At 42.4% G+C, this 27,184-nt stretch overlaps 2 protein-coding genes across 3 annotated transcripts; one reads left to right on the top strand and one right to left on the bottom strand.

Annotated features, from left to right (window-relative positions):
- Positions 1-663: 663 nt before the first annotated feature.
- Positions 664-15,737, bottom strand: GPKOW (G-patch domain and KOW motifs). Its single transcript, XM_014062009.2, is given in 13 exon segments — positions 664-1,901; positions 3,024-3,109; positions 3,613-3,682; positions 4,552-4,684; positions 7,021-7,070; positions 7,072-7,157; positions 7,370-7,502; positions 8,238-8,448; positions 9,747-9,853; positions 9,960-10,099; positions 11,383-11,428; positions 11,430-11,529; positions 15,553-15,737. Coding segments are annotated over 13 exon segments (1,455 nt in total). The 5' UTR covers positions 15,714-15,737; the 3' UTR covers positions 664-1,769.
- Positions 15,738-15,926: 189 nt separating this feature from the next.
- Positions 15,927-26,867, top strand: FTSJ1 (FtsJ RNA 2'-O-methyltransferase 1). 2 transcript variants are annotated; one of them, XM_087710771.1, is made up of 10 exons: positions 15,927-16,143; positions 17,027-17,096; positions 17,192-17,294; positions 17,430-17,508; positions 18,017-18,069; positions 18,393-18,446; positions 20,134-20,236; positions 23,080-23,163; positions 24,884-24,987; positions 25,602-26,867. In XM_087710771.1, the coding sequence occupies exons 1-10, from the start codon at positions 16,023-16,025 to the stop codon at positions 25,800-25,802; spliced, it is 972 nt and encodes a 323-aa protein (XP_087566897.1). In that variant the 5' UTR covers positions 15,927-16,022; the 3' UTR covers positions 25,803-26,867. The 2 variants fall into 2 exon arrangements, with proteins under 2 accessions (XP_087566897.1, XP_087566898.1); XM_087710772.1 differs by lacking the exon at positions 23,080-23,163.
- Positions 26,868-27,184: the final 317 nt, after the last annotated feature.

Here is a 27,184-nt window from a genome sequence, read left to right as displayed (position 1 = left end):
GGAAGAGGCCGGGAGTTTTCAAGGCGGCCATTTTTGGGACTGGCAACACAAGCCGTTCAGCTGTCCCGTTGCGGGAATTGACCAGGGCTAAAGGGAAAATGTGTTTATAAAAAGCTTAAATAATGTGGTAGTTAAAGCGCAGTTAACAGCGCTGATTCTCAGAATTTACAACATAAAAAATAAAGATATGGATAGGGAAGAGAGAAGCACCTGTTGTTTCACTGACGAATGGAAAGGGCCAGATTTATTTCCAGTAAAATATTCTCTGAACAAGCTAAACTGCATCCTTCAGTCCTAGAACAGCTGGCAGTTGCAGCTAGCTTAACATATGGGTTAGAAACACATTGGACTCTGTGACTTTTAACAGTCTTGACTTGGGGGAATCCCAAATCAGCCTAAGTTTCCCTTCAGCTTATTTACTTATTTAATAGCAAGGGACCTATAATTCTTTGGAGAGGTAGGCAAGGAGAGAAACATTTGTTCCTCAATGCCTTCATCCTATTCTTTCATTGTTTGCAAATGTTTTTATAAAGTTTTGAGAGAAGGTAGTAGAAACCAGTAAAACCTAAGAATGCTAGGTTGTTCAACAGTGTTGCAATATCTCAGGTATTTTGATTATTATTTTTTTGCTTTGGAAATTAAAAACCACCTTAGACAGTGCAATTTACTGATCACAATTTTAGTAACAATCATACAAAGTATAGGCAAAATAAGACTTTACTTATATTATAGCCAAAAAGAGAGTAAACTATCAGCGAAGTACAAGAAAGCTATTTTACACATAGTAGTTGGGTCTGTATTCATTTTTACACAGGTGGCAGGAAAATGGACAGTAACTTTACATGACATTTTGAGAGGGAAATTTACACATAAACATATTCATTTTAGCAAAATGAGACACCTGCCAAAAGATTATTCATCTATGTTCATTTCTGATGCTTATTTATGTTTAGCTCTATGATGAAAATAGACACTCCAGGATAATGTAAGATAAGTATTATTCTTTCTTTCCCGAATGCCTTGTAATCTAGTTTCTTCCAACAAAATAACTCTTGCAAACTTCTACAGTGTAGCAATTCTCTTTTCTGACAACTAATTGCTTCAGGATTTTGTGAATATAAGTTCAATACAAAATGACCATCCTGAAAAAAAATCAGGAAAATACATTGGTTCCAGGTTCCATCCTTGAATGTTTAGAGAATTTTAGTTGAAGAGCAAGTTATTTCTTACATACATTTTACCAGCCTTCATCCCAAATTTTCAGATGACAAAAATTGCAGTAGCTATTTTCTAGAGAAAAACTTAAGAGGTTAAAACTCCACATTCCAAAAAATAATTTAAAATGGAAGTCCATGAACCACTAGTTTCTAAATCAGAAATCTTTGTGCTAGGGGTGGCTTCATTTTCAGTCTTCTAGATCCAGAGTTGACCAGCAACTGTTTGATTATGCCACATAGTGCCTTTATTAGATCACTCGTTTTTGGCAGTTATGGAGCATCATTGATTCAGAGATCTCTACATGTCACTAGCCAAAAATAATAGAACATCTAACACCTTCATTAGAAAAAAAAAACCAGCCAAATAACTGAATATGAATCATGGATTGCTGTGCATATGAAGGCTGCTCGTGGTGTGGTCTTGTCATGCTTAATACTTCCAACACCACTCCACTGAGATGCCACATTATGGACTGGGTTCTTTATTTTGAACCCCAGAAGAGAAATTCCTCTGTTCTGTAGATGTTCTTTTATTTGGAGGAGCTGTGGATCTCAATCATCCTCGAAGCCACCAACATAGTGACAGATAGCATCATAATCCAGAGTCAGAAGCTTTTCGTCATCCTGTTGTAGTTGCACCACTGCATGATTCTGTCCCTTGTCTCGACGCAGAATGCGGCCCATCTAATTTAAGAGTGAAAAAGCATGAATGAGGTTAGTGTTTCTTTTTCTGAAGAAAAGAATACATCTGAGAATACCAGGTATGGGCAAACTGTGGAGTCCAAATATTGTGTTATTCCAGTGATCAACCACCCTTACAAGTAGTAAGCATAACTCAATTTCATGTAATATTGCAGTGCCAAAAAAATGCCCCAAATCACATGTGATTTGCTGCATTTTAGTTTACTTTGTAATTGTTTCAAAAAATACATATAGATACCGTATTTTTCGGAGTATAAGATGCTCCAAAGTATAAGATGCACCTAGATTTTGGGGAGGAAAACAAGGGAAAAATATCTGCCTCTGCCCCCCAGCAATTTGCCTCCTTGCAACAAACAGTACAGACAATATACAGTTTGTAGTGTTATATTTCAGACTATACTTGTACAGATGCTGTTAAAATTGATGAGCTTTCTGGAAATATAGTTATCTGCTTTTTAAAGAATACCACTTTTTAAAATAATAGCATGGGGCCTCTTCAGATCAAGCATTTATTTTAAAAAGCTTCTTTGTTTTGTTAAGTTGTCTAGAATAATAATAAAGCAATCTTTAAAAAATAAGTCTAATAATTTGAACATTCTATAGGCATTTATAGTTATTGACTTACCTCCTTGCAGCAAACAGCCTGATTAGCACAAGAAAAAAAAATCTGCCTCCCAGCAATTTGCCACATGGAACAAACAGCAAGTTTCACTTTCTCCGAATCATCAGCTGTTACAGGCTGCAGGGATTGCTATAGCTTATTGAAGCCTCTGCAAGCCCCCATTTGCTGCAAAGAGGAAAATTGCAGGGAGGCAGAGGCCAAAAGGTTGGGGCCGGTGGGTGGGTGGGGGCTACATTCAGTGTATAAGACGCACCCAAATTTTCAGCCTCTTTTTTGAGGGAAGAAGGTGTGTCTTATACTCTGAAAAATGCGGTATTTGTTATCATCCCTGCAATTTATTATTGTGTTAGTGGCATACAAGTTTAATAATATAAACAAACAAACAAACAAACAAACAAATAATCCCATATCTCTATAGCATGAAATTTGAGGGCCTTAAAGAGAAATTAGCCAGGTTCCATCTCACTGGATTAGTGACTTACCCTTCCAACATGCTCCCCCAGTACCACCATAATCCAGTCTGAATCATTCCGAGGAATTACAGTCTCCAGCATAGACTCATGGATACCTGTAAAAGAGGTCAAGGCCTATTAAATTAAAAAAATCTTCTTTAAAGTATTATGTATTGAACATCTCTTTAAATATAAATAGCTGTATTTTCAGATACCAATATATAGTGTTGTTTATTATTTCAAAATCAAAGACTAATGTTTATCTATACAAGTATTAAAACAAACTGTTAAAAGCAGGACAAGAACTTTAAGTGTTTTGAGATCATAGACTGAGTAGCAAAAGTAAAAGACAAAAGCACCATCAACCGTCTCTGAGAAAAAGGTGGTTCAGAAAAGAGTAGATGACCTTAGCATTTGGGCAGGCTGACATGAGTGCAAGCCTTCTTTCAGAAACTTGGGTTCCCAAATCACAAATGTCCTCCTTGGAAGCACTGACTAGAACTTCTGCACCAAAGTTGGACACTTGTCTTCCTAACCATCAGGCTAAGATGCTATTCCAAAAATATCAACGGTCAAGTCTTGACTCTCAGACTTTAAGCAGCAGCATTAATACACTCACCATCCAGAATTTGTCCCTCGGCTATTCGGCAAACACAGGTGTCTGGCTTGAGGACATCTTCAATTACCATCTGGAGGCAAAAAACAACAACACAGGATTTCATACCTTCTGTGTACTAACAATGGGGGTCAGCTTATGTATTTATAACAGTTTTTGCCTGGAACTGGCCCTCAGCTGCAAGCACTCCGGATACGCTTCAAAGTGCTAGTCGTAACTTATAAAGCCCTTGATGGTATTGGACCTGGGTACTTGAGAGACCGCCTGCTGCCAATTACTTCCCATAGACCCGTTAGATTGCACAGGGTCGGCCTCCTCCGGGTTCTGTCTACCAGCCAATGCCATCTGGCTACCACCCGGGGGAGGGCCTTCTCTGTAGCAGCTCCGGCCTTTTGGAATGAACTCCCCGCGGAGATTCGGACCCTCACCTCTCTCTCCAGGCCTTCTGGAAAGCTGTCAAAACCTGGCTGTGCCGGCAGGCCTGGGGTTGATGAGTTCCCCTCCCGTCTCGACTTGTATGGCTGTATGACTCTTGTGTATTTTAATTACGTGTATTGTGTTTGTATCCCCTTTCCCCTTTTGAGTTGTTCACCGCCCTGAGTCCCTCCCAGAGAAGGGCGGCATACAAATAAATTAAATCTTAAATCTCACTCCCACCAGTTTTAGATCTGCCTTCACTAATTTGGTGTTCTCCAGATGCAATGGGACTACAACACCCAAAATTCCCAGGAAGCAACCATGCTGGATGGAATTTCTAGGGACCCAGCACATCTGGAAGACGCCAATTGGGTCAGTTGGTTTGTTGGCACAGCAATTTATCCTTTTCTTCACCCACACTGTAAAAAATTATTACAACGCTAAAAAATTAGATGTATAATTTGTACACACTAGGTTCAGATAGTAATACTGTATTAATGATAAGAAGCAGGTTTCTACAAGTACCTTGGTATTATAATATTTTCCCCCTTTGTAGAGCTTATCTATAAAACGGACTCGCAGATCTTGGCGCAACCAGTGAGCAGCTCTGGAAGAGGAACTGTCACCAGACTTACTCTGCTTCCCAGTATGGTTCTCTCTGTGGGCACAAGAGAAATTATTGAAGAATTATTAGTTGAAAAGGGTCTCTTAGGCAATCACCTAAACCCTACTTAGTGCAAGAATTCAGATTAAAGCAAGCTGAATATATACAATTAGATGGCTATCGGGCCTCTGCTAGTGTACATCCCATAAAGAGAAGACCACCATTCCTTTGGGCCAAAGGTCCCCCCGTCAAGATGTCTGTACTTGTCAGGATGTTTTTCTAATGTTCACTGAGAAACTGCCTTCTTTTAATTTACATTCATTATTTTCTGTCTAGAAAGAGAGAAAAAATAGGTCTTGGATACCTTCTGTGTAATGTCTTTCCAGGGCTTTGAAGAGGGCTACCTTATGTCATTTTTTTCTTGAAGTCTAAAGAAATCCAAATCTTTCAATTCTTCATACAGCTTAGTTTCTGCTCCCCTGATCATCCATCTTATCTTTTCCTGAAATTGTTTCAATTTTTCTGGATTCTTTTTAAAGTGTGATGTCCAGAACTGACCTGATCTGACCTTCCCTTAAATACTCAGTGGCTGTTTCATCCATAGGGCTTGAGCTCCAATGATACAAATTATCTTCCATGTCATTCCCTGGACTTTTTCTCCATTTAATTATCTTCCTTAGGGATCACTGCTTGCAGAGGTGGGTTGCTCCCGGTTCGGGAGAACTAGTAGTAGCAGCAGCGGCGGGAGGCTCCGCGCACTTGCCCGGATGCTTCTGCACATGCACAAAAGCATTGCGTGCACGGGAGCACACCTGAACCGCTAGTAAAAAAATTGGCAATCCACTACTGACTGCTTCCAATGTCCATTAGTCCAGTAGGAAATGATAAATCCTACTACCTTCTCATTAGTTGAAGTGGGACTATTTGTTTCTCCAACCCTTTGGCTTTTTTTGCTATGAAATAGGACGATTAACACGTCCTAAGTACTACAGCTCACAATTGCAGATTTTTGTCTATTTACTTTCACATTTGCTTCTCAGAACACCACCTGTCGAAAAGCTGGCGCAGTGGTTAAATGCAGCACTGCAGGCTACTTCAGCTGACTGCAGTTCTGCAGTTCGGCTGTTCAAATCTCACCGGCTCAGGGTTGACTCAGCCTTCCATCCTTCCGAGGTGGGTAAAATGAGGACCCGGATTGTTGTTGGGGGCAATATGCTGACTCTCTAAACCGCTTAGAGAGGGCTGAAAGCCCTATGAAGCGGTATATAAGTCTAACTGCTATTGCTATTTTTTAAATTCCCTTTTTATGCTCTCAAGTTAACCAAGCTAAAACTCTAGACTTAAGGCTTCCCAATTGAACTGGTTTCTTGATAATTGTCCATTTGCTCACTCGCAAGATCTAAGCATGCCAACTTACACTGAATCGAAAACAGAAATAGTGGGATGAGAAGACATCAAATGGGATTTGATTAAGAGCCAAGGTGGCGCAGTGGTTAAATGCAGCACTGCAGGCCACTGCTAGATCAGCAGGTCAGCGGTTCAAATCTCACCGGCTCAGGGTTGACTCAGCCTTCCATCTTTCCGAGGTGGGTAAAATGAGGACCCAGATTGTTGGGGGCAATATGCTGACTCTCTGTAAACCGCTTAGAGAGGCCTGAAAGGCCTATGAAGCGGTATATAAGTCTACTGCTATTGCTATTGCTATTAAAATGATTAAAAAACATACATTTTGGAGTCAGCACTGTAATCTCCAAAGAACAGGCACTCTTGCACTAATATACATTATATTCTAAATAACTGTATAATCCAAGTGAGGTCTTTTCTCATTTATCCATTCACCACCATTGGAAGGTGTACTCGTGGCACGACAAAACCGCGGTCCACTAAAGCGCGCCCGATTAAAGCGCGTCGCTGATGTCATCAGCAGCGCGACAAATACGATCGCGGAGAAAAAAGGGCACTTTAAAAAGCGCTTTTAAAGCAAGCCAATTCACGTAAAGGTAAGGGTTAGGTTTAGGGTTAGGTTAAGGGTTGGGGTTAGGTTTAGGGTTACGTTAAGCGTTAGGGTTAGGTTTAGGGTTAGGTTAAGGGTTAGCGTTAGGTTTAGCGTTAGGTTAAGGGTTAGGTTTAGCGTTAGGTTAAGGGTTAGGTTTAGGGTTAGGTTTGGGGGGGTTAGGGTAAGGTTTTCGCGTTAATTTTAACTTTACCGCTCACAGCGTGATGTTTTCGTCGCACTGTGATGACGTCAGTTACGCGCTTTCGTCGAGCGCGCTTTAGTCTACTGCGGTTTTGTGGTGGAACCAGCTGTACTATGGCAAATGCTTGATCCAACCACATAGCTACAGATTTTAAAATAGCTCCCAGCACTTGCAAGAGCAGAACACTTTTACCTATCTGAATCCGTTGGGTGCTTCCTTTTTTTGTCCCTGCTCTCGTTTTTTTCCTTTGGAGGCCCTGTTATCAGAGCTGTCCTTGGCACCGTTTCTTTCTTCCTCCTCCTTCTCTTTATGAGCCTTGCTGAGGCGACCTGTACTGGGGAGAAGCAAATAGTTGAGAGAATAACCCATGTGGGGAACAGATATTCATAGCAGATTTTTATCCCAAGTTCTGCAATCCAGATGAGTTGGCTTTTATATTGACAAGGAGGACCGTTGTGAGAGGATAGGTAGTATTAGTACTTAGCATCCCCAAAGAGCAGATGTCTATGTGGGAACAACGGGGAAATCTACTTTAACTTACTTAAGTCTTTAGCCAGCTTATCGTATTCTTTCTGGGTAACAGGCTGTACTCCGTGTTGACTCACAGTGACCACTTTGCTGCCAATTGCCAGTTTCACCATGACACGGGCATTATCTCCATCAACACCTTCAATCTACAAAAGACACACGTCAGGGCCCAGTCATTAAGTCAGTGTGGTGGTCTGATCCTTCTAGTGCTAGATTGAGACTAGGAAGCCTTAGATTCAAATCCCCAGTGGACCCTGGAATTCACTGGGCAAATTCGTATAATTCTCTCCCAGTTCAGTCTATCTCACAAGGTCACCACTAGGAGGATAAAACAGTAAACTCCATATTAACTACCGTGAACTCTTTCAACAGAGAAGTAAATACAATAATACATGAATGTAAAGAAATGCTATGAGATGTGGATAGCTGATATGACAGATTGCACATAACGGCTATGCCTGCACTGCAAACTGATTCAACACCCTGTTTTATCAGAGCTTCCTCATTTAAAATAAATTCTCAGTAGCTTGCAAAGGCAAGATTAGGAACAGCCTCTGTTTGCACAGCAATTTCACAAGCAAATGAATTGTCATGAAATTAGCAGTATACATACACATTTGGGAATTAAAAATATTTCCCCAGTACTGCCACAGCAAAACTCACCACTAGGACACAGGCAGAGGCTGTCTACCTAAGATAAAAGGGGAGAGGTTGCAAAGAAACTGGACACTCGCTCATTCCAAAAGAAGAGCAAAGGGATTTATTTCTCAACTTGTGCTCACTTCCCAAGTCTTCTTTGGAGATGTGTGTGTGTGTGTGTGTGCTTCCATTCATATCAGTTCCAAAAAAAAGCAACTAGCTTAAGAAAAGCATCAGTTTACCTTTCCATACAGCTCCTTATGAGGCCCACTTTCAATGAAGACGGCACCTCCCGGGACCAACCCCAAAGGCTCATCTTTGCTCTTTGAAGGTTCCTCGCCTGGCTTTGGAGGTCGCTGGGATCCTGAAGGTTTCAAGTCCTTAACTGCTGAGCGATCTGCTCCAAGGCCCAAGCCCTTTGGCCGAAGACGGTTTTCTGGTGGCTTCACATCCCTAAAGTAGGCAACAAAGCAGAACAATGGGATAAAAGGGAAGAAGTGCACTACACCTGCAAAAATGCAAAATTACGTTATCTATCAGAAATAGCATAAGAAAGACATGAAAGCACCTGGTTCAAAACTTAGCCCAGACCTGAAACCTTGAAATGAAGTTTTTATAGAGGAAATATGGGCTTGATAATAATTGAGCATCTCTTCTTACAATGTTAGCAGCTTTTAAGCAATTAAAACTTATATGAAATAATGTAATTGAAAGGGTTTGAAATTGATGGAAATAAAACCTATATTGCTGTGCAATTACCTGTGGGATAGAAAGGAACGTGACCCAATCCTTTTGTTCCCATGCCCAAAGCATGGCCATTTTGGTGATGGGGGTGGGGTTTCAGGAGGCAAAAAATGCTGTATTCAGCGTATAAGACGCATCCAGATTTTCAGCCTCTTTTTTGAGGGAAAAAGGTGTGTCTTATACTCCGAAAAATATGGTATATTAACAGATCCATGCTGACTTCTGCCAAATAATCCATTCTCTTGTACAGGTTGTCAAACCAACTGCCTGACACGTAAGCCAGACTGACTGATTCTGTAATTATCCAAGCACTCTTTCCCCCCTTCCTGAAGGTTCCACCACAAAACCACGGTAGACTAAAGCGTGCTCGACGAAAGCGCGTACGTGACGTCATCACAGCGCGATGAAAACATCGCGCTGTGAGCGGTAAATTTAAAATTAAAGCAAAAACCTTACCCTAACCCCCCCAAACCTAACCCTAAAACCTAACCCTAAACATAACCCTTAACCTAACCCTAAACCTAACCCTTAACCTAACGCTAAACCTAACGCTAACCCTTAACCTAACCCTAACCCTTACCTTTATGTGAATCGGCTTGCTTTAATTTTATTTTAATTTTAATTTAATTTATTTTTAATTTTTTTCGTCGCGCTGTTGATGACGTCACGTACGCGCTTTCGTCGGGCGCGCTTTAATGGACCGCGGTTTTGACGGGTCACGTTCCTGAAAATAGGAACATATCTGCTCTTCTCCAGTCCTCTGATACTTCACCTGACCCTCAGGATTCCTCTTTTTCATTCTGAAAAGTTTCCTTGTATGTCAGTGGTGGCAAATATTATTGCTACAATTAATCTGATAATATTGCTTCCAACAACTTGAGACACTTAATACTCTTAAGTTAATTTTTGACTGAGTTTTTAAAGCATTTCAGTTAGATTACTTTAAAAAAATAACCTTACACATTAATAATGTAATAATAATGAGCATATATGTAAAGAACACTTACTGTTTAAATGTGCGCCCAATGCCTTCTCCTGCCTTCCAGCCCATGCCCTTCAGCATAGCAAGACCATAAGCTTCCACTGGTACCTCTTCATAATCCGACTCAGTTGACTGCCAAAATTAATATATAGTAGAGAAGAAGGGAAAAGAACAGGAATTAAACCAACCAAAGTAGGAATTCTAAGAATTGTCCAGAATAATGCAGTTTTATTCTTACCGGTTCTGGCCGCAGGCTGACGTCCACTTTGTCCCCATCTTCAAAGCCATCAGGCACACGGTTTACCATGAGGAGAGGAATTGCGAAGTTGGGATCTACCCTGCTTCCACTTTCCCATTGCTCCTGTGATTTCTTGGATTCTAAACAGCAGTGAACCAAGGCATAAGATTTAAGTCAAGAAAACTCTTAATATTTGTTCCTAGGTCCAATGGGGGGAAATTAAGAGCTACTGAAATCCAAGGTGATCTGGATGTTCATTACAATAGATTTACCAGGAAAGCAGCAGTGAAGCTATCGGTTTTATCAGTTTGCATACATCACACCTCCTGCAACCAGGATTTTCTCTTTGTGGTTTAGAAGCATTGCTATTAATTTAAATGCATCATCAGCAACTAAAAGAAATTTAGTATAGAATGCAAGCACAAATTATACAGTGCTATAGTTTAATGGTGTACTTACAAAGAATGCCTCCAGATGGGGAACTATGGCCCTTTTGTGACTTGTGGACTTCAATTCCCAGAATTCCTGAGCCAGCCAGTTAACTCTTCTGAAGCTTAATGTTTAAGTTATCTTAATATTGGAGTGTTAATAATCTTTAGTCAATGCTATATAAACGCTACTATACTCAAATAATATATTATTATTTATTAAATTTATTTGCCACCTGCCCATCTTGTCGCGGGACTATGTAGTGTCTTACAATAAAAAAGTAAAATTATAAAAGAAAATGTAAATGTAACATTAATAAAAATACATATAATTACAAATAATTAAAAGATGTGTGGGGAGAGAGAGCAGGATGTGGAGGGGGGGGGCGGGGAGAGTGTGTGTTAGGTGGGAGTGTGCTATTAGTCTAACAATCACTTCCAGTATGGTCCTTCCCATTGGCAGCTAGGTCTTCAGGCTCTTACAGAAGGGCAAGAGAGTGCGGGCAGGATATTCCAGAGGGCAGGAGCTGTGGCAGAGAATGCTCTTCTCCTGGATCCTGCCAGCCAGAATTCCTTGACCAACAGGATCCACAGCATACTTCCTCTGCCAGCATGAGTGGGGCGGACTGTCCTAGCAATTAATCACCTCCATTCATGAATCACCATTGAACAGGTGACTTTGAAAGATTTTCCTCTCTCTCTCCCTCCCCCTCCCAATTATGCTAATTCATGTTTCTAGTCGATGGGGATGTTGTACATGTTCATGGAAGGGAGATCCAGGCTAAAACCTTGAGATACTATGGTCTAACAGAGGTCAGCATTAATTTCCAGCAACATCACTGACAAACCATCCATTGATTCCTCCACAGTCTTAAAATTAGCCCATTAGAAGTTGCCATAACAGGTTCCTGTAATTATAAACTGGGGGGGGGGGGAACCATCTCACATTCTGTTTTTTACTAGTGGACAAAGTTGCAATTCTGTCATGTATTCACCTTCAATGAGTTCTTTGACTGCTTGTGCATCAACACCATTAAGCCCCATCCTGCTCCTGATGGGTTGCAGAGACCTCCGGCTTCTTCCACTGATTCTTCCGGATCAAGGGAATGACAAGCTCTTTTGGCTGAGGAGCTGGTCGAACACTGCAAGGAAAGAAAGAGTGTCAATAAAAATTGCGATTGGGGTTTTTCTATTCACATACATTGTGGAGAAGTTTCAAGAGGCTGAACTAGTCAAGCAGCATCCTCTCACAGAACTATGGTCTTTACTGTATGCTGGGGGTGGGAGGGGGTCAAATCTTAAAAAATTACATCAATATGGAGACCAACATTTTCAAGTATGTTGTTGAATGTTGATTTTATTTATATGCCGCCCTTTCCCCCCGAAGGGGACTCAGGGCGGCTCACAACTCAACCAGGGAAGGGGGATACAAACAGAAAATTAAAACAACACAAAAACAATACATAATTTAAAATACACAACAGTCATACCAATTCGAGACGGGGGCAATAGTTCTTCAGCCCCAGGCCTGTCTGAACAGCCAGGTTTTAAGGGCTTTGCGGAAGGCCTGGAGGGTGGTGAGGGTTCGAATCTCCACAGGGAGTTCGTTCCAGAGGGTCAGAGCAGCCACAGAGAAGGCTCTCCTCCGGGTAGTTGCCAGTTGACACTGGCCGGCGGATGGAATTCGGAGGAGGCCTAATCTGTGGGATCTAATCGGTCTAGTGGAGGTAATTGGCAGCAGGCGGTCTCTCAAGTACCCAGGTCCAATACCATGAAGGGCTTTATAAGTGACGACTAGCGCCTTGAAGCGTATCCGGAGACCAATAGGCAGCCAGTGCAGCTCGCGGAGGATAGGTGTTACGTGGGTGAACCGAGGTGCACCCACGATCGCTCGCGCGGCTGCAATTCTGGACAAGCTGAAGTCGCCGAATGCTCTTCAAGGGCTGCCCCATATAGAGCACGTTGCAGTAGTCCAGTCTAGAGGTCACAAGGGCACGAGTGACTGTTGTGAGGGCCTCCCGGTTCAGGTAGGGACACAACTCGTGCACCAGGCGAACCTGGGCAAATGCCCCCCTGGTCACAGCCGACAAATGGTGTTCAAAAGTCAGCTGTGGGTCCAGGAGGACTCCCAAATTGCAAACCCTGTCTGAGGGGCGTACTGTTTGACCCCCCCCCCCCAGCCTGAGAGATGGAACACTTGGCCAATTAGTAGGAGGGAAACACTAATATTTAGTAATATTTAATATGTCCATATTAAATATTTAAAACTTACAGTGATTTTGAACATAGAGCAAAAACTTCACAAATTGCATTATTTTTCAATGCTTCACACTGCAAGAAGACTTAGGCAACAGGCTCAGGAAAAAGTACTGTAATGATTACTTTATGTATAAGAATGAATTACTGAAAGAAGAATTACAGTGACAGAGGGAACCTCTACAGCTCCTGTTCCTTTTTTGCCCATCACTACGCTTAAAATGAAAGGCTGAGCGCCAAAGAATGGAGGCCTTTGAACTATAGCGCTGGAGAAGACTCCTGCAAGTCCCTTGGACTGCAAGGCAATCAAACCGGTCAGTCCTAGAGGAGATTAACCTTGACTGCTCTTTAGAAGGCCATTTCCTGAAGATGAAACTCAAATACTTTGGCCACCTAATGAGAAGGAAGGACTCACTGGAGAAGAGCCTAATACTGGGAACGATTGAGGGCAAAAGAAGAAGGGGACGACAGATAACGAGGTGCCTGGATGGAGTCACTGAAGCAGTAGGTGTAAGCTTAAATGGACTCCAGAGGATGGTAGAGGACAGGAAGATCTGAAGAAACGTTGTCCATGGGTCAGACACAACTTCGCAAGTAACAACAACGCTTAAAATCTCATGTCTACAAAGCTTTTACCTGGCTACAGACATAACCAATCCTTATTGTGATATGGCACAAGTAGATCAATTTTCACAGGTGACTATCAAACATTAATTGCGAAACCTAACCTGTTTGGCATGCAAAAGAGCACAAGATGGTCAAAATAAGTAGATGCATTTGATTTGCACGTGAAATTCACTGGCAGGTACACAGTTTTTGGTAGCAAAAAAGAAACAAGAACCACTTACACTGGATTTGTTGAAATGAAAAGCAATTAGCACCACTGCATTTACAGTAACGTCCTTGTTCCACAGAAGACAAAATAGACCTTTTATTTGTATTATGATTCCTTCACTCCTTTCTCTGTCCTGCACATTACTAAAGGATAGACTGGAGTAATAGGTAATTGATTTTAGGGTGCTCCATTGGCAGGCTATATAACAGGACACAATCAATCAATCAGAATAGAGCTGGAAGGGATTTTGGAGGTCTTCTAGCCTAACCTCCTGCTCAAGCAGGAGATCCTATACCATTTCAGACAGGTATCCAGTCTTTTCTTAAAAACCTCCAGGGATGAAGCATCTACAACTTCTAAAGGCAAGCTGATCCATTGGTTAATTGTCTTAACTGTTAGGAAATTTCTCCTTAATTCCAGGTTGCTTCTCTCCTTGATTAGTTTCTATCCATTATTTCTTGCCTTCTGGTGCTTTGGAAAATAAGTTGACCCCCCTCTTCTTTGTGGCATCCCCTCAAATACTGGAATACTGCTGTCATGTCACCCCTAGTGCTTCTGTTCTCAAGACTAGCCCAACCCAATTCCTGCGACCATTCTTCCTATGTTTTTGTCTCCCCTTTAATCACCCTAGTTGTTCTTCTCTGCCCTTTTTCCAAACTGTCAATATCTTTTTTTATAATGTGGTGACCAAAACTGAATGCAATATTCCAAATGTGGTCTTAGGATTTATAAAGTGATACTAATACTTCACGTGATTTTGATTCTTTGCTTCTGTTTATATAACCAGGTTTTTTTGGCTGCTGTCGCACTTACAGGATTCAACAATTAAACTTACAGGATCACTCAGGCAACACTAACTGATTCTCACTAGAGTAGTGAAACTGTATCTAGCTTGCCCTCTTCCAACAACAGCTCACACGACTGAGTACTGTACAGATAGTCCTCCACTTACAACAGTTAGCAATAGCAATAGCAGCAGATGGAAGGCTGAGTCAACCTTGAGCCGGTGAGATTTGAACCGCTGAACTGCAGGTAGCAGTCAGCTGAAGTGGCCTGCAGTACTGCACTCTAACCACTGCGCCACCTCGGTTCATTTAGTGACCATTCAAAGCTACGCCACTGGAAAAAGTGACATGACCATTTTTCAGTGACCACCTTGGTAGCATCTCCATGATCATGTGATCAAAATTCAGATGCCCGGCAATTGGTTCATTCTTACAACCGTTGCTGTGTCCCGGGGTCATGTGATCCCCTTTTGCGACCTTCTGCCAAACAAAGTCAGTGGCGAAGCCCGATTCACTTAACAACCTGGTTTTTAACTTATTAACTGCAGTGATTCACTTAACAACCAAGGCAAGAAAGACCGTAAAGGTTCCCCTCGCATATATGTGCTAGTCGTTCCTGACACTAGGGGGCGGTGCTCATCTCCGTTTCAAAGCTGAAGAACCAGTTTTGTCCAAAGACGTCGCCGTGGTCATGTGGCCGACATGACTCAATGACGAAGGCGCACGGGATGCTGTTACCTTCCCACCAAAGGTGGTTCCTATTTTTCTACTTGCATTTTTACATGCTTTCGAACTGCTAGGTTGGCAGAAGCTGGGAAAAGTAACAGGAGCTCACTCTGTTATGTGGTGCTAGGGATTCGAACCGCCGAACTTTCTGATCGACAAGCTCAGCATCTTAGCCACTGAGCCACCGCGTGCTTATAAGAAAGATCGTAAAACGGGGCAAAACTCACTTCACACGTACCTCACTTAACCACAGAAATCGTGGGCTCAATAGTGGTTATGCCGATGACTACCTGTATTGTTTTTTAACATGGATCTGAAACAATCTTCCACCAGAGAGTGCGGGCTTTGGGGAGAGACCCAGGGCAGAATCCATCTTCTTGAAATAGCAGCTGTCTATATGCGGGGCTTTCGGTACTGGGGGGGGGGGGAGGCTGAACCCCAGTAGCTTGCAAAAGGTTTACGATCCAGAGTCCGCCCACCGGGGACACGAAGCCGCCTCCGCACCACAGATCCGCCTGCTTAATCCCAAAGCGCGCAGCCCCCCCCACCCGCCCCAGCCGAACCTTTGCAATTCTTTCCCTTCAACAGCGGAGAGGAAATCGGGCTCCTGTTTCGCTTCGCCGCCAGTCTGCCCGGTTACGTGGAGGAACCGCTTCCGTCCGATGGTTCGGGAAAAACTGAACGAGACCGGAACCGATGCAGGCTTCTCCTTTTCCTCCGCCATCTTCCACGGGCTGCCTAGGCCCCGCCCCTCTCCCCACCACGCGGCTCCGAGGCATCCTGGGAAACGAAGTCCCGTGTAGAACGTCATCTTCGCATTCAGCGCTGGAAACCCAGAGAATTACGCTTAAAAAAAACACCACTCCCAGAATGCAGCGCGATATAGTAACCTCCTGCAGCGGGTAACTTGTTGCGACTGTCGCGAAGCTTTGCGGCGAGCGTTTTCGGTGACGCCCGTTGCGTGTGTCGGTTACATTCGAAACCTGAAGGGGTTTAAAGAGCTACCGCAGTCTCCAGCTACACCTAAGGCAAGATGGGACGGTCCTCCAAAGACAAACGCGACATTTACTACCGTCTGGCCAAGGAAGAAGGGTGGCGAGCTCGCAGCGCGTTCAAACTTCTGCAGCTGGACGAGGAATATCACTTATTTCAAGGTCGGGTGAAAATGGGCTTGCAGGTGACGTCATGAGTTAGATGATTGACACGTGTGTTGAAAGCAGCTGTTTCCCAGATGTATCGTACTGCAGTATAATTCCAGCCACCGCCAGCACTTCGAAGGAGCTGCATTGGAAGATATGTCTGAGCACATCTGAAAGGACACATTTTAGATCCATGGTTTGCCTTATCCCATGAACCTGTAAAAGAGATTTGTTTGATACTTCTAGCTATTGTCTGTCTTTCAAGAACGTAAGAGTCATACATGATCTTCTCCACATTATCTTCACAATAGTCCTGGAAGTAAGCTGGACTGAGAGATAGTAATTGACCCAAAGCCATCCAGGAATGGTCAAGTAGGGATTTGAACTTGGTTCTCCACACATTTAACTGTAACTCTATAAACATTAGTATCTTTCCATTAAAAGAAAAATGGCTTTCCCATGTGCTGTTGATCCTAAATTTCAGGGAGTTAAGATTGCTAAAGAAGGCAGAATATATATAGCTTATCAAACAGTCCTCATGTTTCAAGATTTATGAGCTTGTGCCTTCAACCTCATACATTAATTGTGATGATTACCTTGAAATAAGCAAGCTATCCAGGAAAGTAATATTACCACTGAACATGTGCAGAATGCTACTTGTTTGCAGAAAAAACAATACTATTTGGGAGGCAGAGATAAGACTTCTGGAATTTTTACACTTTTTTTTTAAATAAAATTTTACAAATTGTTAAGTAATATATTTTTTTTGCAAATATTTCCAAAAATTTTACAAAGCGTACTTTGTGTCAAGAAGACCAAGCAGAAGCTCTGCCTTGTGATTTTCCTCCTGGCAGTTGTATTGCAGTCATGCAATGATTTCTTCTTTTGCCCTTTCCAGGTGTCTCCCGGGCTGTGGATCTCTGTGCAGCACCTGGTAGCTGGAGTCAAGTTCTGAGCCGAAAGCTCAAGTAAGGAAACAATTTGCCTTCTGTGGGGTGGAGGGTTAATGACTCTCAGGGAAAAAGCAACATCATCCTACTTTCTCCTCTTTCCCTTTCTGCAGAGGAGAAGATCCTAAAAATGCAGATATCAAAATAGTGGCTGTAGATTTGCAAGCCATGGCTCCATTGCCAGGAGTCATTCAAATCCAAGGGGACATCACCAAGGTACATGTTGTCTAATGAAGCCATAAGGAAATAACCTCATTTGCTCCCATCCTAGCCCAGGGCAGAATATGAGCCCTATTTTAAAAAAAACCCACCAATAACCTGATTCCTCTCCTCCTCCTCTTCTCTTTCTAGGTTTCAACAGCTCAGGAAATCATTCATCATTTTGAGGGGCAACCAGCCGACCTGGTTGTATGTGATGGAGCTCCTGATGGTAAGTCTCAATCCAATCCAGTGGTGGGATTCAAATAATTTACCAACCAGTTCTCTGCCCTAACAACCAGCTGGATAGGCGGGGCTTGGTGGTCATGTGATCATGTGGGCGTGACCAAGTCAATGTCACTCAGGTCGATGGGCACTTCGCCTTAGTTGTTACAATGGTAATAAGGGTTAACCGGAAAGGCAGTTTCTGTAAGCAGGTCAATAAAGATTAGGCTAGAAACAACACCAGAATGTTTCCTTCCTGCCTTCCTTACAGGATTAGCCCTGTAAAGTGGGGGAAAAAACAAAAGGAGATTTCTTCCAACAATCGGTTCTCTGAACTGCTTAGAAAGTTACCAACTGGTTCTCCGGAATAGGTGCGAACTGGCTGAATCCCACCACTGATCCAGTCTTATCAGGGATTGCCAAGTTTTGCAGCCTGGCATCTGTTTTCTTTTTTTGGGGGGGGGGGGGGAAGCTGCATTTGCTAGCCTTAATGAATGTGTTCTTTGTTCTTTCAGTGACTGGACTCCATGATATAGATGAGTACATTCAAGCCCAGCTGTTGCTTGCTGTACGTATATTCTAATTTTATTCCCATGTCTGATGACCAAAGCAAAGCACATGAGATGCTGTGGGAGGGTTTTTTCCCTAAATTTCTTCTTTTCCAAAGTACTATGAGATAGTGGTAGTTCTGTTGCCACTGAAACACCAGCAGATCCTAGAACTGTACGTAAAGAGGCAATTGCAAAATCAGAGTAGAAGTTATTCTGCTATTCTGCAAATGCTATAAAAATGCTATAATAAGGCAATAAAGATTATTTTTCTTTAAGATTATAAAAAAATACTTCACCTGAATTAGCCATCCTACTGACGTTTCCCCCCTCTTTTATCCAGGCCTTGAACATCACTACGCATGTCCTAAAGAAAGGGGGGACATTTGTAGCTAAGGTGAGCCATGCAGCCAAAGAATCATTGGATATAGCAAAGCACTTCTAGGTATCACTTATCGTATTCTTCGGAGTATAAGACGCACCAGAGTATAAGATGCACCAAGGTTTTGAAGAGGCAAATTTAAAAAAAAGTAGGTAGGTATATAGAGGGAGGGAGAGAGAGAGAGAAATACAGTAGGTAGGGAGAGAGAGAGTGTGTAGGTAGGTAGGTAGAGGGATAGAGAGAGAGAAATAGAAAGAGAGAGAGAGAGCAATACAGTAGATAGGTAGGGAGAGTGAGAGAATAGGTAGGTAGATAGAGGGATAGAGAGAGAGAAATACAGTAGGTAGGGAGAGAGTATAGGTAAGTGGGTCGGTAGGTAGGTAGAGGGATAGAGAGAGAAATAGAGAAATACAGTAGGTAGGTAGGGGGATAGAGAGAGAGAAATACAGTAGGGAGGGAGGGAGAGAGAGTAGGTAGGTAGGTAGATGTTTCCAGGTGTATTTGTCCATGTGCTGGAGAAGGAAATTGCTGACAATCTGCAGCACCTTAAGACTTTGTTTCTGCTGGCACAGCACTTGATCAGTCTAATTCTCACCAATCAGTTAAAGATCTTTCCAAAAGGAAAATAAAAGCTTTTGCACTTCGCAAACCTCCCCAAAATGGCCCGTTTTTCACAAAAATGGGCCCGTTTTTTAAAAAAAAGGCATGAATAGCCTTGTGGGGGGGGCTTGCAGAGTGTTCCTGGGGGGTGGGGGGCCAAAAATGAGCAAAACCCGCCCATTTTTTCACAGAAACGGGCCCGTTCTTTTGTCAAAAACATTGCATGCATAGCCTTATTTAGGCTTATAGAGTGCTTCTGGGGGCTGGGGAGGGGGGGAGGAAACAGCCCGGTTGTTGCTCATTTCTGTCCTACCCAGCCCCCAGAAGCTCTCTGAAAGCCTCCATAAGGCTATGCACGGCCATTTTGGTGAAGGGGGGGGGCTTCGGGAGGCAACAAATGCTGTATTCAGTGTATAAGACACACTCAGATTTTCAGCCTCTTCTTTGAGGGAAAAGCTGCGTCTTATCCTCTGAAAAATACGGTATTCAAGCCTGCTTGTATCCAGCAGCTCAGCAAATAGTAGTTTTCCAACACCAGTTCTTGCCTTAAAGAATTAAGTTATTCAGTGCTGAAGCAACTGTGGTGGGATTCAGTGAGGAAGTGCAGGTCTGCATCTGCTGTCAGTCTGATCACGGTGGATTTCACCTGTTTCCGCAACGATCCGGGGAATAGCAGGTACTTCCAAACCTTGGCTAGCAAAGTAACTCTGATAGGACTTCAGATCACGTGCAAACATATTTGCCCATGCTGTCTTGGACTGTTGGGAGCTGTAGGTCACCAATATCCAAAGAGTTGCAACTGTATGACTTCTATTGTTGGCAGAAGACCTCTGAAAGTTTCAGTTTTCTCATTTCCATTGTAATTGATGGGTTGGTGATCTTGGAGTCACAGAATTTCAGGCTGGGATTACTGCTAGATGTACTAAGCTACTGCACCTAGACGGGAAGTCGCATTTCTTCTAGAGGTGCCCTGGATTTCTCTCTCTGCCTCTGATACTCCTAGATTCATTATACCCCTGACAACTTCTCATTCAGTTTCTGTGATAGTATAACCGTGCAGCTAATCCAGATGCGAAATAATTGCATTGTTCTCCCATTTCAGATATTCCGAGGCAAGGATGTCACTCTTCTCTATTCCCAGTTGAAAATATTCTTCCCTGATGTGACATGTGCCAAACCCCGAAGTAGTCGCAACTCTAGCATTGGTGAGTAGCAGTTTCTTACTTGATGCTTCTTGCATGCATACTGACCATTTTTGGTTCATGGGGAATCATGCATCAAATTTGACAGAACTGGAAAGCTTGAATCATGGATATGTTATTACTTTGAGTGGCTCTTTTTGGATTCATTGATATAACTGGAAAAATGTGATATATTGGACGATCTTACATTTATTAAGGCGTCAAAGTTTGTTCCACTTTAGTTACTGTACGTATCTAAACTTTATAGCAATTAATCTGGCTTTGCATTTAACCATCTTTTTATTCAAAGTAAGAAAGTTTGGTGAACTTTTTTTTAAAGGAGGAACTATTTTTCTTTGTTACGCTAAATCTCAGTCTTTTGTTTATATTGGGATACTGGGATTCATAAATACAAATGTTGATTTGGTTATAGATTATAGTTGAGATGTAGAGTGTTTATTTCAATTGGATAAGTTGCTATTTGGAGTAGGCTTTTTTGGAAGTATTGGTATTTATAATGAGGAAAATATTGCATGTTGGAACTTGTGTTTTATAAAGAGAGATAGTCTGTTGAGTTAAACTTTGATTTTTTTAAATTTTATTTGTGTAAAAATATCCAGACCATCCTATGCCTTTTAAATGGGATTTTGTTACAGAAGAGTTAAGATATGGATTGTTAATATATATTCATTAATGCTAATATTTTAGAGCTCTGGATGTTTTGCAGATAATCTGATTGGAGATGATGTTACTTGGCCATTGTTAAGAAACAAGTTCTGGTATAAAGAGTTTTATATTAGTTTAAGAGGAGATGAAAAATTATAGAGGATGGGAGATCATAATGGGAAGAACTATTTATTTTGCTTTTCTTACTTTCTTGCACTTTTATCCTTTTTTAAAATTGTATTATTTTTATTGCTCTTTTGAAAACTTTTAATAAAATCCTAGTTTTCATCTCAAAATAAACATCCATCTATTTCCAGGCAAATAGTTGAAAGACTGAACAGCTCTAGAAGGAAGATGTCAATTTTGTGCTATAAACTATTTATGAATTTCTCCTAACTACATATTTATATTACCTAAGAACCGGACATATTTTTTTCTTCCTCTTGGTTCTTCTAAAATAAAAATAAAAAAAGTATTTTGTGGGTATAGAATAAAGCAAACATACTGAGATCTTGTATGCAAACAAATTATTTTGGCACTGAATTCTGAATGGAAAACATATAATTCTTCTTTTGAGGCCTATTTTGTATCCGCATCCTTTAGTTTCTGAATAGTTTTTCGGGATTTAATTCAGTGACTTTGGTGAAGTCTTGTTTGCTCAATACAAAAAACTCCCACAAACTTTTACCTGTGAAATGTTCCATTATATTTCTAAGACATACTGTACGTCTTAGAAATATAATGGAACATTTTACAGGTAAAAAAATTTCATTTACTTTTACATATAATTATAGAGTTACCATTTAGTGTTACCATCGCATCTGTCTTCTGTACCTTTACGTCTAGTTCCTAAGTGTCAAAGGATGTGAGTTAGGAGGATAACCCATAGAAAAGTAGGGGGTTGCTAGGCTGCTTGCACACAACATACAACTCAAATTAGGGGACTGGATGCTAAAACATAAAGAATGGTTGCTGAAATTGGATATGTCTAGTTTAATGAAAAGAAGGACTAGGGGAGACATGATAGCAGTCTTCCAATATCTCAGGGGTTGCCACAAAGCAGTTAGACTTATATACCGCTTCATAGGGCTTTCAGCCCTCTCTAAGCGGTTTACAGAGTCAGCATATCGCCCCCACAGTCTGGGTCCTCATTTCACCCACCTCGGAAGGATGGAAGGCTGAGTCAACCTTGAGCCGGTGAGATTAGAACCGCTGAACTGCAGATAACAGTCAGCTGTAGTGGCCTTCAGTACTGCACCCTAACCACTGCGCCACCTCACCTCAAAGAAGAGGGAGTCAAACTATTCTCCAAAGCAACTGTGGCAGGACAAGAAGCAATGGGTGGAAACTAATCAAGGAGAGAAGCAATTTAGAACTGAGGAGAAATTTCCTGACAGAACAACTAACCAGTGGAACAACTTACCTCCATAAGTTGTGAATTCACCAACACTTGAAGTTTTTAAGAAGAGATTGAACAATCATTTGTCTGAAATTGTATAGAGCAGCGATGGCGAATCTTTTTTGGCTCGCATGCCATAAGGGGGGAAGTGCAGCGGGGTCATGCGTGGGCGTGCTGCACCCATAATGCAATGTGTGACACACCCCCAGTGCGCATGCGCGCATGACAGGCACGAGCCCCCATTTTTTGCATGCTTTTTTCACCCTCCCCAGGCTCCAGAGGCTTTATAGGAGCTGACGGGGCACAACGCCTTGCGTGCCCTGACAAATAGCTCCGTGTGCCATCTGTGGCACGCGTGCCATAGGTTCACCATCCCAGATATAGAGTTTCCTGCTTTAGCACGGGCTTGAACTAGAAGACCTCTAAGGTCCCTTCCAATTCTGTTATTCTATTTTATTCTAAATGTATGGGCTCCCATCAGTGAGTCTCTTATGCATTGTAAGAAGAGCAAAGTTCCTTTTTTTTGCTGATCTTCAAGCCAGCCTATTCTGCTTTGAAATATCCCACGACTACTATTTCCAGCAAAGCCCAATTTTCCCTGTACTCTTTTCTTGACTATTATACTATCCAGTGAGAGTTCGGTCTATGAACGTACAGTATATATACTACTTCAGTTGTAGAGTGTAACCTTACTTGAGGCAGGTAGCGGTAGGTTGTTTGCCCTCTTCCGTGATTTAATTGAGGGAACTGCAGAGGACTGATGAAGAGGTATCCAAAGCTTTAACTTCCTTTCCATTTTCAGAAGCCTTTGCTGTTTGCCGAAATTACAGTCCCCCTGAAGGTTACATGCCAAACATGTCCAATCCCTTATTGGATCATTGCTATGGTAAGAAACCTTGAAGGGAAAAGGTATTGTTGATGGTTATATGCTGGGAAATGTGGGAGAAGGATGCTGGAAGAAGTGGGTGAATGGTTTAAGTAATTTATAGGAAATTGTAAGTGATGCTATTGTCTTGAGAAATAGCAGATTTTCATTCCCTACTAGGTTCTAAGTAGAAGGTGGATGTCCATCTATCTGGGATGCAATACTAATTGGTTTCCTGCATTGGCCTAGATGACTTTCGCTGTATGGTCCTTGATGAAATTGCTGCTGCTAGGAATTAAGGAGGAGCGTGAGCTTAGACCAGGGGTCTCCAACCTTGGCAACTTTAAGACTTGTGGACTTCAATTCCCAGAGTTCCTCAGCAAAGCGGGCTGAGGAATTCTGGGAGTTGAAGTTCACAAGTCTTAAAGTTGCCAAGGTTGGAGAAATCTGGCTTAGTAGACTGCTATCCTTTTTCTCAGGGATCTCTGAGCAGCAACTGCAGGCAGAACTTGTTTGGTACCTGCTCTTGAAATCAGTTGAAACCTCTTGAGAAACTTAGAAGTCAAGGAAAGGGAGGGAAAAATCTTTGGTGAAAGAAGGAAGCATCTCAAACTGTCTTTAATGGAGGAATCAGAAGGCAAGTTATAAAGGCTCAATTCTGCTGTTTCCAACCAGCAAGAGATTAACCTGGGCAATTTTTGCTGCCCAGACTTTAATTGTAAGCCTAGATCCGTAATGGCGAACCTATGGCATTCGTGCCAGAGGTGGCACGTAGCGCTGCCTCTGATGGCAGACAAGGAATCACCCCAGTTCAGCTCCACCGTGCATGTGTGCGAGCCTCCCGCTGGCCAGCTGGTCTTTGAGTCTCTGCTGCACATGCACGTGGGGCGGGGTGCATGCAGGGGGATTGCATGAATGGGTGGGGGCACGAGCAGAGGGTTGTGCCCATGTGCCGGTGGGGCGCATTTGTGTGTGCGCACATTGCATTTTGGGGGTTTGGGCGTGCACGTACACTTTGGGCACTCTGAGTGGAAAAGGTTAGCAATCTCTGGCCTAGATTATAATGCAGTTTAATGTAAACTATCCTCAACTTTTAGGGAAAACTAGACAACCTGTGATCCATTGGGTCATTGTTCAGAGATATTTCCTTCCCAGATTCCCCAGATTCAGAGATATTCAGAGAGTTTCTGCCTTGAAAGGAACCCATGTTAAATTGTATAGCACAGTCAAGCACAGGAGTGTATAGCACAGTGTATGTAGCACAGGAGTTGACCATAGGAAACATTTCATGACATTTTATATTACTATCATAAAAATGTTTTATAAAATTTGCCAAATTTTAATTCTGTAGGAGTCATGGGTTCTGGATTTTGAACATATTTTGTAAGTTAGCCCATTCAAGGTACCTTGGTTAAAATGTGTTGTCCAGTGACGCACCATTTTGCCTAGTTAAAGGGTATACATAGACAAATATGAGAAGTTAGTGTTAGTGGTGAGGAGGAGGAGGGAAATTTGTTTATTGTTTCTTTGAACAAATATCAGAACACAAACAGCCACAAAATCTACCTCTGCCCTAAAAATGAACCTTCCTAAGAAAATTTCTGCATTGCATGAAACTTAATTGTGGAAGAGAAGCACAAGTAAAACAAATCTAGGAATATTTAGGTGACGCCAATACTTAGGAGGAGGTCTTGTTGCAGGCAATAATTGTCATCTTGCTTATGACATCTCTCCACTACAGATGTGAATTTTAATCAGCTGGAGGGTCCCAATCGGGTCATTGTCCCTTTCCTGGCTTGTGGCGATCTTAGTGCTTACGATTCTGATCGGACCTACCCGCTACAGGTAAGGCTCGGTGTCCTGCTGGTGTAGCAGGTGATTGGAAATAAGCAGAGATGGCTCATCCAAAATCATTTTCACATGAACCAGACTTGCTGAGTTTTGAATTTGTGAAAAATTCAAACCCAACAACTAAGCAGCAAGTTTGCCTTGTTTGAATGGATAGATGCAGATCCCATTCTTTGGCCAGCTTCGGGAGTAGTATTTGCAACCCTTTTCTCCAGCAAGGGGGCCACAATTGGTGCAAAGTGTTTGAATCCAGAACTGTTGGCGAGGAATCCTGAGAGCAGGCGGAGAGAAAGCTGAAAATAGCAATAGCCCTTAGACTTATATACCGCTTCACAGTGCTTCACAGCCCTCTCTAAGTGGTTTACAGAGTCAGCATATGGCCCCCAACAATCTGGGTCCTCATTTTACCCACTTTGGAAGGATGGAAGGCTGAGTCAACCTTCAGCCGGTGAGACCCGAACTGCCAAACTACTGGCAGCCGGTGATCAGCAGAAGTAGCCTGCAGTATTGCATTCAAAAAGAAGAAATGTTGGGGATCTGGTGTTCCAACTAGGGGCAGGTTCCAAATAAATAAGCTAATATAAGGCTTTCTCTTTCTTCCACTGGGTCAGCTGGATCCCGAGAAGGAATATACCTACGTGCCCCCGACCCAGCCGCCCATCCGTCCTGCCTACGAAGAAGCCTGCTTCTTAAAGAAACACAACCTTCTTACCAAGGAACAAGGCCCCCACTCTCAGCTGCCGGAGCAAGGGGCTTCAAATGTTCCTCTAGAGACTGAGGTCGCAGATGCCCTGGAGGAACTGTCAATCTAACGTCATCACAGGGCAAGCAAGAGAAAAGTGTAACCCTGTGGTGGGTTGAAAGACTACATTTTATCCTCTAAGGAGCAAAAGTGGGAAGGATGGGCTTGTCTTCAGAGTTGGAACTTTGAGGCGGGATGTTCTCAGGGGACGTGGGTACTATCAAAAGCCTTTGGAGTCACACTGAAATGCAAAGGAACTCTGCCCCTCAAATGTATACGCATAATCATAGACAACCTGGCTATCCAGCAGCAGACTGCCTGTAACAGATTGGCCGGGCTCTCGTGCAAGGCTGTTGGCATTAGTCAACCTGGCTGTTCGAGAGCAGCTTGAGAGGCTGTCTCTTTCCTCCTCGTTTGCTACCTTTTTCCCCCCTTTCCAAAGGGGAGAACTTGTAATGGTTGAAACTACAGTCACTTCTTCTGCATCCCTTTCTCAGTTTGCTCCACCCCAGGAGTGAAATCATCTTCGCTACCGGTTCGCAAATGTGACTGCATGCTCACGCGTGCCACCTTCCGCGCATGCGCAGAGCATCAAAAATGGGACGTGATTATGTCCGGGTTGGTGGACGGAGCCTCTTGCCGCCACTGCTACCGGTTCGCCTGAATCTGATAGAATCGGCTGAATTTCACCACTGCTCCACTCCCACCCCCAGATCTGCAAGAGGGTGGCAAATGAAGCAACCACAGAGATGGAGTGTTTTTGCAGGGCTCTTTAATTCAATCATAGATACTGAAAGTGAAGGAAGGGAGTGTAGTTTCACTCCAGACAGTAATAAGCCTCTTGAGGTAATTGAAACCTTGGCACGTTAGCATTTAAACTGTGGTACAGAGCCTCAGCATCTTTGTCAGCTCTGTTCTAAAGTGAGATAATGGGTAACTTGAATGCTCATAGAATGTTAGTTCTAGGAGAAAAACTGCACATGAGCTTGCTCTTATTAGTTTAAAAGATGATAACTTAATTCCTGGTTAGTTCACACAATTTACTATTTTATTGCTCAAAAAGCCCAGGAAATTCCTCTGTTCTTATATTGCAACATTTATTTTAATAAAATTTTATCATTTCTTCAGTACATAACTGCCTACATTTCTCCTTTCCCTATCCCCCTCCTGAAATTTTTGTATAGCTACAAACGGGACTTTCTTAGATTAAGTAACTTAACAGGTTCCAGGAAAATATTCAGAGGGGCCTATGACCTTTAACCAGCAACATTCTTCATGAATTGATCAGATGTTCCTAATTTCTCTGTTCAGCCTGTTTTAAGTTTTTCCGGTTTCATTACATGGACAATGGACTGTTTGCCAGTTTTTTTCTCTTAAAGAAAGCACACATGAAAGTATAAAGTTGAATCCAAGTTTCTAGATTTTCTCAGTGTGCTGAATCCTAATCTAATT

Source organism: Thamnophis sirtalis, unplaced genomic scaffold, assembly GCF_051295495.1.
Source record: "Thamnophis sirtalis isolate CommonGarterSnake01/CBP01778 unplaced genomic scaffold, rThaSir2_p1.2 scaffold_3, whole genome shotgun sequence".
NCBI lineage: Eukaryota > Metazoa > Chordata > Lepidosauria > Squamata > Natricidae > Thamnophis > Thamnophis sirtalis.
Note: the sequence above shows the minus strand (reverse complement) of the source record. Positions and strands in the feature narration are given on the sequence as shown.

What these genes read in the sequence shown, in the direction of transcription:
- FTSJ1 (XM_087710771.1), top strand. Translation starts at nt 16,023, where the DNA reads ATGGGACGGTCCTCCAAAGACAAACGCGACATTTACTACCGTCTGGCC. An exon ending in GTTCTGAGCCGAAAGCTCAA is followed by an intron (nt 17,097 to 17,191) that starts GTAAGGAAACAA and finishes CCCTTTCTGCAG; the next exon opens with AGGAGAAGATCCTAAAAATG. An exon ending in TAGTCGCAACTCTAGCATTG is followed by an intron (nt 20,237 to 23,079) that starts GTGAGTAGCAGT and finishes TTCCATTTTCAG; the next exon opens with AAGCCTTTGCTGTTTGCCGA.